The sequence below is a fragment of the Lutjanus erythropterus genome, chromosome 10, assembly GCF_056507025.1.
Source record: "Lutjanus erythropterus isolate fLutEry1 chromosome 10, fLutEry1.hap2, whole genome shotgun sequence".
NCBI lineage: Eukaryota > Metazoa > Chordata > Actinopteri > Lutjaniformes > Lutjanidae > Lutjanus > Lutjanus erythropterus.
In genome coordinates, this window is record NC_139326.1 from 9302247 (window position 1) to 9315158 (window position 12912).

General features: G+C 40.5%; 2 protein-coding genes across 3 annotated transcripts in view; one reads left to right on the forward strand and one right to left on the reverse strand.

Moving 5' to 3' along the window:
- The window catches only part of LOC146320027 (multiple C2 and transmembrane domain-containing protein 1-like), a 175655-nt gene extending 175027 nt beyond the window's left edge, over window positions 1-628 (forward strand). For both annotated transcript variants that reach the window (XM_084728149.1, XM_084728150.1), the window contains one exon: window positions 16-628. In XM_084728149.1, the coding sequence (XP_084584275.1) occupies window positions 16-87 (72 nt within the window). In that variant the 3' untranslated portion in view covers window positions 88-628. The remainder of the gene's footprint in view (window positions 1-15) is intronic.
- Window positions 629-6634: 6006 nt separating this feature from the next.
- The window catches only part of slf1 (SMC5/6 complex localization factor 1), a 51609-nt gene continuing 45331 nt past the window's right edge, over window positions 6635-12912 (reverse strand). The window contains exon 18 of the mRNA XM_084728152.1: window positions 6635-7627. Coding sequence (XP_084584278.1) covers window positions 7128-7627 — 500 coding nt within the window. The 3' untranslated portion in view covers window positions 6635-7127. The remainder of the gene's footprint in view (window positions 7628-12912) is intronic.

Consider the following 12912-nt stretch of genomic DNA (forward strand, 5'->3'; position numbering starts at 1 on the left):
TGTGTGTTTTAACAGGTGCAGTACCGAGAGCTGAAACTGGATCCCAATCCCAGTCCAAATAAAAGGAAGAAAAACAACCCCGGGTAGATGACTGTGTCCGCCCACCAACTCCTCTCTTCTCCACTTTTCTTCTCGTCGTCTATTACTGGACACTGAGGAGCAGAGGAAGACGGCTCTGCACCGGCTCGGCTTTACTATCCTTCCTTTTTTTTTCCTTTCCTATTTTCTTCTCTTAAACCTTTTTTTCTGTCTTTAATTACTCATCTTGTACAGTACAGTTTCCTGAGGTGTAGTTTTTTGTATGAAAAAAGACGAGTACAAGAAATCTCTTGAATTATTCTTATCACCGTTATGCTTTTGATTGATTTTAAAGGCGGGTGGGAAGGATGGATGGAATGACCTTTTTTCTCAGCCGTGTGAGCCACTCTCCTCCTTTCTTCTCTCCATTACTCTTGACAGCTCGGAGGACTCTGACCATTTGCTTGCCACAAGTGTCACACAAATGAGTAAAATGAGTTTTAACATTTGTACTCACCGTCCCGAAAAGCCAGTGTGTCCATGTTTATCAGAATACAAGCCTTATACTAACATTCTGCATTATCGCTCTGCAGTAGACTTTTGTTGGTTTCTTTTTCTTTTTTCTTTTTTTTTTTTAGCTCATATTGTATTTATTAAATGATTTTGGTAATATGTTGATATTTTCTAATTGTTTTTGTACTGAAGTATCTTTTGTTTTGTTCCCCTCTTGGATGTGGTAGTGCTGTTATGTTCAATGGCAGTAATTTGGATTGTCTCCACTTAACTCAGCCGGCCAAGTTGATTAGCAATTATGGTGGTAGCCTCCAGATATGTCCGTCTACACAAACACAAAACTGGACCAACAGGCTGAGGGCTTGTGGTGGTATCTGTCTGTGCTTTAACACGGGGGCCAAATTTCCTTTTCTTTTTTTAGATTTTTTCCAAAACAAAAACAAAAAAAATCAAACCAAAGTGGGTAGTAATATTAGTACAGTGAGTCTGTTCTTCTTAAAATAGAGTGTGATTATGTAATAGTCATTAAAGGGATAGTTCAGATGATTTAAAGGAGGTTGTATGAGGTACAGTCGTTGTATAGTCCAGTAGAAACGCCTTCAATTTGGAGATGTACTGCTGTAGACAGGGTCAGCAATAAAATATATTTTAGCCTCCTAAAATTTGGCTCACCTTTAAAAAATTGGTATCAATTTAGGTGTATGCTATTTTTTTTTCCAGTGGGACACAGCTGTTAAACAAGCCAAACCTTGCTCAACCAGACTCCATTGGCAAAATGAGTAATTTTACCATGCAGAAGTCACTGTGAAGTCACTGGGTCACAAGCTATTGAAAAAAACTGCAATTATTTTCTATTTATATATGTATGTAAAATAAAGTCATTACACATTAGCTATCAAAATAGGTGTGCTACATGAGACCTATTTAGTACAGTTTTCATAATTTTCACTAATATTGGAAAGTCTGGTGCTCCTCTCTGCTTCTCTACACTGGGGGCTTGTCGTCTTGGATCTACTGTCATTAAAACAATGAGTATTTATAAGTACGTCATACAATTAAATTACATTTAAATAATCTGAACTATCCCTTTAAATAATTCCTAGAGGAAAAAAGAGCAACACCGTTGAGTATTAGACAGCTGGTGTTACGCCTCAGACCTTTATCACTTACTAAATGTCCAGATAATTTAGCTGTAGCCTCATTAAACTCCTTTAAAACATGTCAAAATCTGCAGTCAGTCACTCAGTGAGACACCTTCTGTGTGTGTCAGGAGGCGCAGCAGTCTGGGCCTTCTGCTGTCGCCCTGTTAATATAGATGTCACCCAGTCTATGCAGAGTGTCGCCAGGCAGGCAGGCCTTTAGGCAGCCGCAGCCCTAATCTTGTTTGAAAGGCTGGTCTCCTTTCCTCTCATGTCCCTGTGCGTTTGCCTCGGCGGCCACACACGAGAGTATTCACACTCTCACACACGCACACGCGCACACAAACCATCCCCGTCCTCTCACGTGAATTTGCTGCTTCTTTAAGAGATCTCACGTACACATACTGTACCTATACTTGCTCACAGATGAAAGCATAACATCCCATTTGAGCAGGCACATTTTCTCCCTCTCAGGCGCACACACACACACACACACACACACACTCTCACACAAACATGCTCTCTGTGATGCTGTGCCCCAGGCTGGCTGCCCTCTCCATCTGCCCCACCTCCTGTGCCCACAGCTCAACTTTGATCTGTCTTTCCAGAGACAGAGGCTTGTGTATGTGAACTGTGTATGTAAGGCTGTTTGCGTATACACGTTTATGCAATCAAAGACATGTTGCTTTTCTCAGCGCCGGTGTACGTTACAATTGTATCTCCCCTCCAGCTGTAGACTGATGCATAGATTCAGTCGATGTGTGTGTGTGTGTGTGTGTCAGCATGTAAAAGCATATGTTAGTGTAGTGTAGCAGAAGTGGCAGCTGTTATTTGGTGTGGAGTTTGCTGGTGTAGAAGGCCGTCAGCTAGCTGAGCAATGAGTCACCAGAGGTGGGAAGTAACTAAGTACAAATACTTTGTCGCTGTACTTAAATAGAGTCGTCAGGTAATCTTTTACTTTTACTCCCGACATTTTGACACAAATACCTGTACTTTGTGCTCCTTATTTGTAATGCATTTGATGGAATTACTGATTATATAAAAGTTGCGCACCAACTCTCAACATCAAGACCGACTTCAACCTAAATGGATTGGACACATAGAAGAGACGTTTCCTTTGTGTATCCGTCAGCGCGAATCACATGACAGACATAACAAGATGAAATCATAGTAACAGGACATAATATGATGAAAACAACGTGACAAAACGAAAAGGATGTAACAATGTAATGAGATATAAGACAAAAATGATGCAACAAGAAAAAACGTGGAAGACAAAACTACATAAAAGACATAACAAGATGTAACAAGGTGAAAAGGACGTGACGAAACTAAAAAAACATAATGATATAAAATACACAACAAGGAAAAGGGTGTAGAACATGTAACAAGATGAAAATGCTGTAAAAGACTTCACAAGACAAAAACAAAACACAAGACGAAGATAGTGTGAAGGACATAACAAGATCAAAAACGCCATAAATGATGGAACAAGATGAAAACGATGTAACAAGACGAAATGTAAAAGACGCATCAACGAAAATGCTAAAGACATAAGAAAAAAATGACTTAAGAGGACAAAATGTACAAGACATAACATCAAAAACAACGTAAAAGATGCGACAAGATGAGAACGCTGTCAAATACGTAACAAGACGTGACGATGAAAACAAAAAAAAACATAAGACAAAACAGACAGAGGGAAAAAAGGTGAGGTTCAGTTAGCTTTACACAGAAACAGGCGGTAGAAATGTCCTTCAGAGGGCGACTTTTTACTTTTATTTTTGAGTACATTATTGAGCCTGTACTTTGTCACTTCTACTTGAGTAAAGAAGTTCAATTAGTAGTTTTACCTTCAGTCTTTCTTTACTGTATGTACTTCTACTTGAGTACAGAACGTGCGTACTTTTGCCACCTCTGCAAGTCGCTGTGTGACAAGGCTCAGAGGGGACTTAGGCCTGAGATGTCAGGGACGGGCTGGATGTGTGCGTGTATGTGTGTGTTTTATGCTATTTCAAACCCCTCTTCCCATCATGCTTCTCTCCATTTGCTCTCTCCGCGGTTCCCTCATTCGTCAGTGAGCGGGGTTGCGACCCTGTCTGAAGGGACGGTCTCCTGGGCTTCTTGCTGAGCATCTGTTGAAAGATCACAGCTCGGGCTACATTTGAGGAGGCCTCCTCTCATCCTACTGATCCCTGCCTCCATCTCCTCGCAGCCCCACCCCACCACCTCTCCACCAGTCTCCATCCTTCCCCCCTTTGTCTGTCTGTCTGTCTGTCTCTATCGCTCTAAACCCCCTCCACACCACAGCTAGAGCTCTCTGCTGCCATTTTGTCATCCTCTCGCCCTGCCTGTCTGCCTGCCATCGCCTCTACCCTCTGCTGCTCCCTCCTCCCTCTTCACCCATCCATCTCCATGCTTAAATATCAACAGGCTCGGATCTGTCACTCCAGAGGGCCATTGATTTTGTTTTGTTGCTTTGAGGAATCCACTTGAAAGACAATAACAGACTGTCCCCCAAGAGCAGCGTCGCAGACTGATTATAGCCTCCTCAACAAACACACTCTGCGGCTGGTGAAGGATGGCTTTTTATAATGCCTGAAGGGACTGTTTGAATACCTGATATGTATGTGTCTACTACTGTATGTAGTTACTTTACAGCAAATTGTGGTGACTATTGTGTGGTATTGCATCCAAATACCGTTTCTTTTTTTTTTTTCTGTTTTTGTAATTTATTATTAGGTTTTGGCTCTGTTTGCAAGCAAACCAAAGTGTTTTTATTTTGTATGACGTAGAGAAAATAAATTATATAAAGGAATGTATCAGATGGACAGCTGTAAAGGAAAAAAAAAAGCACTTTTATTTGCACCAAGTTGAAATGAGACTATTTATTTTTTAAATAATACTGTAAATAGCTAACTACTTACTAATTTATGTTTGTATTTTATACAGTATGTCTGTTGATGGTCTGGTGATGATATTGTAATGTAGGTGTATGCCTGTCTCATTTTCTAAGATCTGTCTTTTTTCCGCCTGCGATGTTGCCTGCCTGTGACATCATCTTCATGTGCCCAGTTCTGACCAATGACATTTCAGAGCAGGAATAAGGAGCTGACACACATAGACATATATAAGTAGACATACCACTGACCGCTTCGGTTTATTGCGGCGTTACGCTGAAGAAAGTCGGAAAAAAAAACCCCACAAAACTTTTTTTTCATACTTTTTTCATAATTCAGATTGGTTGAGAAACATCATAGTGCTTTTTATCCACTATCAGATCACAGGTCAGACTACACAGGCGTCTACATATATATGTCTATGCTGAGACATGGGTTGGTCAGGAGGGGTGAAAGAAAAATATGATGTATATTTTCTGGTTTGAGAAATGAAATGCATCTGATGTATGTCGCTTATTTTGAAAGAAAGAGAAAACAAACACAAGATTAAATATTTTTTATCATCTTCAGAGTGTCTGAGTTATTGCTAAATTTGTTTTTCCGCATCAACAATCTTATTTATAAGCCCACACTGGGAGCTGCGAATGGAATATAAGGCCATTCATCTCTGTCTCTGGAACCAACTACGTTCACGGTTCAGGTTCAAATCCCCTCCTCTCACCACCTCCGCTGCTCCATCGCCCACCCGACGCACCCCAACAAGCAGGCCTAAGCCCCTTTTTTCACTCGTGTTCAGCTTCAGGAAGCGGCTCATTCCTCACCGCTGTCTGCCTGTGTGGTTGAGACCCAGAGTGCACATCAGTGCCTCCAGCACCTCAGGAGAACTTCTGAGAGAACTGGTTTTTACGGTTTCACTGTGGCCCCCACATGAAGCTGCTCCATTCAGACTTGCATTGCAGCAGCCCTGCTTAACGTAATAATTCGAGGCGGGCTTGTGAGATTTACTGTTGAGTGTATGAGGGCTGCAATCAAATGATTATTTTCATAGTCAATTATTCTGTTGATTATTTTCTCGACCACTGAGTGGTGAAAAATGTTGATCAATGTTTCCCAACGTGCACAATGACGTCCTCAAATGCCTTGTTTTGTCCATAACCCAAAGATATTTAGTTAACTGCCCCGAAGGAATAAGGAAACCAAAAATATTCACATCTAAGAAGCTGGAATCAGAGAAATTTGACTTTTTTCTTTGTTGATGAAGGTCTACATACTCCTGCTTTGGATAAGCTGAGAGCAGTATCAACACGTAAGCTTTGAAAAAATGGTTTACCTTGCAGAACACAAGAGTTGCTCCTTTACCACTGCCTCGATCGGTTACTTTATTTGTGTTATTGTGTGACTTTGGTGTTTTAAAAGGTTTGTTTGGATTCACCGAAGTCACAAAGTTAACACAAACAAACTGCATATTGAGACAGTGGTAAGACCAGAAACAACAGTGTTCTGTAAAGTGAAATGAGTTATTTTTCAAACAAAGGGTTGGGTGCTTTGAAGAGAAAAATTTGTGGCTTACAAAACAGGGGTTTCCTGTTGGAAGAGGCTGTCTGACAGCAAAGCAGTGAAAATATTCTACACATAATGTGCACTCAAACTGATATTGATTTTTTTCTTTTTTTGGGTGGACCTTGTTTTAAGTGGCTAAGATTTGTTTTGCTGTTGAGTGTAACACAGCAGCTCGTTGCTTGTTACTCCTCAAAGTGGAGAAGTGCTGACCATAGACATTTATACGATAGGCCTTGGATCGTACGTCAATGTCGCCACCATTTTTGTGTGGTCAGTTGGTCAATTTGAAATTGGACTGAGACGTTTAAATGTCATAGTGCTCTTTATCCATAAAAACTGCAGCCCTCCAGTCTACATGTGTTTGTTCACAGTCCAAAACAGGTCTATGCAACTTCTAAGCATGTCAATATTGCTGACTATCATCTACTGCAGTCAATACACTGACTATCGATATGTACTTCAAATAACACGAACCATCCCTTTAACACCTTGTGAGTTTAACAGTCGGTTAAGAAAATTTCATTTATTTTCTTATAAATAACAGTTATTAACATGTGGAAACAAATTATCTTTGAACATTGAAAAAGTGGCTGTAGAAAACAAAAACTTGAGGTAGTAACAGTCTATACAGACATTAGTGTTTGTATAAAAAAGTAACCCAGAGAACATTCAACATAAATACATTTTTCATTTTTTTCCACTATAGAAAACTGTTTGCTAAGTATAAATATTTCAGACCAAACAAGGTAGTAAAATATCCAAATGATGTTGTCTGTATGTTTTCTCTGTAGAAATGAAATACAGCTAACTTCCAAAACACCTGCTTCTCTATTTACCTGAATGGAAAGACAGGACAAGGCCACATTATTTTGAAGGGCAGAATGTGGTTGTCATTACATGGCCTTGGTATATGATGAACAGTAATATAACTGACAGAGAAAATATTTTACCAAATTGTACATTCAACCTTTTTTCAGTGTGTTGTCCAATGTTCCTGTCACGGGTGAGACACCAGCACTTCTCCACGAGATTTCAGATTTCCCAGTACCTCCATTAAGAACTGTGTGTTCTCTCCTTTGCACTCTTTTACCGCCTGAGACACCTGCAGCGGGTAAGTCCCTCTGCCGAGCTCCAGCAGTGTCTCTGTGTCCTCCACCAGCCCCACCGCCCGCTGGTGCTTCCAGCCCAGAGTCACTTTCTGGACGGAGTGCGTTTCCACAGCTCTGACCAGCTTGCAGCTCAGGATGTGGGACTTGTCGCTGGGCTGCACGCGGCCGGACAGGCCTCTCTCCTGCTGGTAGGACAACACGAGGTGGGCCAGGAGACAGGATCCAGCCTCCAGGAGGGGCAGGTTCAGGACCTCAGTTGCTGCTCTGTTTATCAGGGCTGAGTCTCCGACCTGCGCGCTGTGGACCAGCTCCTCCCTCTGACTTGCTCCAGAGACCAGATCCAGCGCAGTCCGGCCGTCTCCATCAGTCTGCTGCAGGAGAACTGAACCTGGAGGGGGCAGAGGTACACAGGGTCAGACCACACAATTATATTATAATTTAAGCAATTTCTATAATACTTCCATCTTGCAAGAAAGAAAATCAGCCACTCCAGGATTTTTTCGGGGATTGTTGCACCCTAAAATGCATGTTTTTTTGGCACCTTTTCTAAAAAACTGTGATGCACGTTGCAATGTATTAGGTATTTTTTTTTAAATGAAGATACAGCAGCAAGTGAAAATTGCACCAAAAAAAAGTTACTTTTTTTTCTTTTTTCCCCCACAATTCATTAAAAATTAAAGGCAACTTGTTCCAGTGAGAATAAAACTGCACTCTGTTCTGAGTTACTGTAGTAAAAAGGTTCAGGATTACTAAAATTTTCACAAAGTATGCTTTTTGTAAATGAAGAGGTGTACCTGGGGGTATTCCACAAAGAGGCAAAATATTTTTTGAACTCAGACTCAGTCAAAACAACACAGAACACTGATAGATGTTAATAACAATGACAAACCTTGTGTTCTTTTCAGTACCCATGACAAAATAATTTAAAAAAGGTAGTTAAAATAATCATAAAATAATAAATACTCATAAAACACTAAGTTGGTTTATTGAAATGTACAAGTATGATGTGTGCGTAGGGGGACTGCTCTGATTGATTAAACTCACAGGAAGCTACTATGACCGGTCACATTTTCGGAAAAGTTGTGGTGACTGGACACAATTTAAAGGTCTTGCAGAAGTCGTGGAGGTCGGCTGAATTTACGTTAATTGTTGCAATCGCAACTTTGCAACTTCCTGAAGGGGACTGACGAATGTAGCACTTTTTAAACACGCAGTTACAAAGTGCTTCACGCAGACACAAAAGATGTAAAGACTAGAAAAACTACGAAACAAATAATACAGAACACAGCACAAGAGAGACCAAATGAACAAACCAAAACACAAACCGGGAAAGAGATATAAAGAGGACTGCCTATTGAGATGTGCTTTTAGAATCTGCTTGAAACAGTCCAAAGATTCTGCAAATCTGATTAACTGGGGTAGATGGTTCCAGAGGGTTGAAACTAAAGCAGCAAAGTTGTGGTCACCTTTTGTTTTTCTGGTAGAGCGGGATATGGATAATGGCTGAGATTTGAGAGGCCTACCAATAACCAAATACTGAATTGTAATAGCTATAATTTTGATGAAAAAAAAAAATATATACCTGCTGTTGTCTGTCAGTGTCTAGGTCAAAGATGATAATAAAATTCTTACCAGTGGGTTTATTATTAGAGTGAATGGTGAATAAACCATTATCAGGTCCAATTAAAAGAATTGCTGTTTTGTCAGAGTTCAGCTGGAGGAAATTATGAGGTGCCCGATCTTTGGTGGCAACTTGACAATCGTGGAAGGGAGACAGTTGATTCAGGTTATTGGGTTTGGCAGAGAAATAGATCTGAGTATCATCGACATAGTGGAAGTGGACAAACACGTGACCCAGAAGAAGGATGTACAATGAGAGCGAGAAAGGTCCGAGGACACACAGCAGCAGGGCTGAGGAGTAAACATTATTGTTAATACAGACATTGAAGTATCTGTTTGTCAGATAAGAATGAAAGTAATACCAAAAATTCCAACCCAATTTTTCAACCTACACCTACTGTAGATTGTGCACAAAACAGCTTATATTTAATGCTCTTAAAAGGTTTTATGCATGGATCAAAATGCTACAAGAAGAAGAAACAACCACTGACAAGCCTGCCTGTAAATACTTTTAACAGGAAAGCAATTTTGAAAATTTGTTCTAAAGAACTAAAAACACACTCAAAAGTTAACTCAAGTTTGCTATGATAGCACCAAACACTTCATCAATATTGTACAAAGACTTCTTTGGTCTTTAAGAGGATCTGTAAAAGGCTCTATTGAATTAAAGACAACTCTCCACAAGGAAGCGCAAGGACAAGAGCACATCATGAATGCAGCTGCTGGAGTGCTCGAGACAAAGTGCACGCATGGGCACTTTGAGCATGACACAGCCTTCACACACACACACACACACACCATGACAAAACTGAAAATCTAAATGCAAAAACTACATAAAGGAGCGGTTAACCCCAAAATCAAAAACACACAATTTTCCTCCTACCTGTAGTGCTATTTATCCATATAAATTATTTTGGTTTGGGTGGCAGCGTTTTGGAGATATCAGCCGTAGAGATGTTTGCCTTGTCTTGAATATAATGGAACTACATGGCGCTTGGTTTGTGGTGCTCAAAGCAACAAAAAATATATTCAGCAGCAATGTCTCTTTCCAGAAATCATGACACGGTTACTCAAGATAATCCACAGACCTTGTTGTTAACAGTTTCATGTAGGAACTATTTTATTTCCACCAAACTACGCCCTCAAACTGTGCTAGATAGCTCAGCAGTGATATCACTACACCTCTTCCAAGGAGGGCGTCATTTATCATTTTTCTTAAACAATGACTCAAACTGATTAATCAATAATCAAAATAGCTGCCAATCATTTTAATCGCTGACAACTAGTCAATTAATTGTTGCATCTCTCTCCATTATATTGGAGAGACGTCAGACATCTCTACGAGTGATCTCTCCAAAATTCGGCAACTCACACCACAACATTCTAGATGGATAAATAGCACTACAGGTAAGAGGAAAAATGTGTATTTTTGATTTTGAGGCGAATGTTCTGTTCAAACATTAATACTCTTTAACTCATCCCCAATATTCTTCAACTAAAACTCATCTAAAAGTTGCCTCAGAATTAAAAGTGATAGATGTGAGTGACATCATCTGAAAATACAATTTTTAAAAAATACTTTTTTTTAAGGAAATAATCAAAGCAAAAATTTGTTGATGAACGTTAAATGTGACTTAAGATATATATAAAAAAATAACATTAGGTAACACCCACCTGTAGTTTTGAGAGGTTGAATAATACATTTTAATCAGGTTTTAAATATTTGATTCTAAAGTGGCAGATTGGCCTGAGACCTGAAGGTTAATGAGTGTAATGTAAACAGCCAGCCGAAGCATCAGTGATAATATCATGACACACACTGACATGCAGCCAAGCCACTGTAGGCTGCAGCATCATTATCAAATAAGGCGGAAGAGATGCTGCACGGGTCAACGGCAGGACACAGTAACAGATATAAACAGTGCACACAGACGCACAGACATGAATGCATATCCTGAACACAGCACACACACTCACAGTGAAGTGAGGAGTTAAACTGAACAGCTGTTTTCCCACTGGGCCTCAGTGCCAGCCAGGGCTTTTAGCTCACTTCAGCACTAACTTCAGCTGACACCTTGTCTTAACTGTGTGACTGGCGGGTCACTTTGTGTTTGTGTAACAGTCGCAGAGGGTTAGTGACCTGATCGAGGCTCTGCTTCCCCGCTAGCTTCTTTTTTTTTTTTTTTTTGATGTAATGCTGCGAGCGAGCTCATCGCTATCATCAGTAACACTAACACAGAGAGCTACTGGGGGTGTCAACCTCGCTACAGACCTCAGCTGTGATATCAGAAAATTGCTCTGCTAAAAGTTCACTCTTTATAGAGACGTGAAAATGAGGTTTGTGAGGGTGAGTTATGGCAGCAAAGTTGCATAATCATATGTGACCGTGCTACAAATACATTTCCTGCGCTTGCACTTTCAATGAAGATCTTTAGTATCATTTAAAGGTAGAACACGCAAGATCCGTCAGTTGCTGTTTGTACATGCACTAGAAAGATTGTTGAGTCTCAATACCAGGTTGTCAAATACAGATGAGAAAATCCAGGCAGTGGGCAGGATCTCTGCAGATACAGACACCACCACACACTTCTACTCACAAGTAATGATTGAAAGGGATTGTTTTCTATATGAGTCTATGGGGTTGTATGAAGTACTTATCAAGTTTGGAGAAGCAGAGTTGGCATCCTATAAATAATGCAATTACAGTTTCAAGCAGTTTTAAGCACTTTAAAACTTTACATTTTTTGTAAAGACCTTGCACCTGTTTGAGTCCTGAATATGAGGTGTACACTTGTTCACATTTACATTTTCACAGCTTTACTTTGCTGTGAGCCAGCCTATCTTTATAAAAAGCCAGATACCGCTCTCTCTCTCAGCCAACCAATTGTGACACTTCAGTGAATCTGAACTACTCCGTTATAACACTGAAGTCACACTATAACACTAAAAAAAAACTAACAGATCGAGCAACTTGTGTGTTGTGCAAGGTAAAAATGACTGATTTCACCCATGGAATTTGGGTGGTTTGGAGAGAGCAATAGCTGGCTTTTATAATGGCAGTTTCCTGTCAAAAAAGGCTGTCTGACAGCAGGGAAAAGTGCTGAAAATAATCTAAATATGTAGTGCTGTTCCTGTCCACAGCAGTATATTGCTTGGTTTCTTTGCAAGTATTTCTTGCTGCTTTTCCACACTAGGGGTCTGCTGACTGTAACTAACACACTGACTATTGATAACTACCTCATACACCACCACTTTAAATAATCTGAACTATACCTTTAAGTAAAAAAAGGCAGATTAGATACATATACATTACAATAAATACAAATATCTACACATTCAAAGCCTCTTAAATAACCTTGACTTTACTCTTCCGTCCCCGCTTCACTACAGTCAAACTGGACATGACAGTCACAGCTGAGTGAAACACTCTGCCCCCCCCCCCTCCCAGGAAAGTTATAATGGTGACATTTACCATTGACTCCCTCTACTCTTCTGCTTTGTCTGTTCAGACTGAAAGCCATTTTCCAGTGTCAGACGGGCCTGTGCGCACTTAGCCTACATGGAGCAGGTCGAGTCAAGTGTGAGCCCTTTGTTTGCTTTCAGATAGACCCATTTCTATGGCAAACTGCTCTTGATGGCACTTGACTGTTCAACCTCGGCAACGCTGCTGCCACTTGCGAGTTTACGGCTCTGTGGAGGCTCGGCGTGACACACAGACGGCTGCTTGATACCACTTCTGGCAGTTGTTTCTGTTTGACAGACACTGAGGGGCTGCAGGAAGCATGATGTTTTAAAGGAGGGACAATCATGTGTGTGTGTGTGTGTGTGTGTGTAGTGCATTGTGACATTAACCACACTTACTAAACCTCCCAAATGCCATTTTGACAAAAAGACAGCCTTGTTTTAAATGACACTGTTCAGAAAAAAAAAAGTTTTAAAAAAATGGAACGTTATGAATTCTGAAATTGCTCTCCATCTCTCTGTCTGCCACTGAACCAACACCGTGTGCAGCAGTTATGAGATAATCGGTGAGAGCTCACGTAGCTGTTAGCG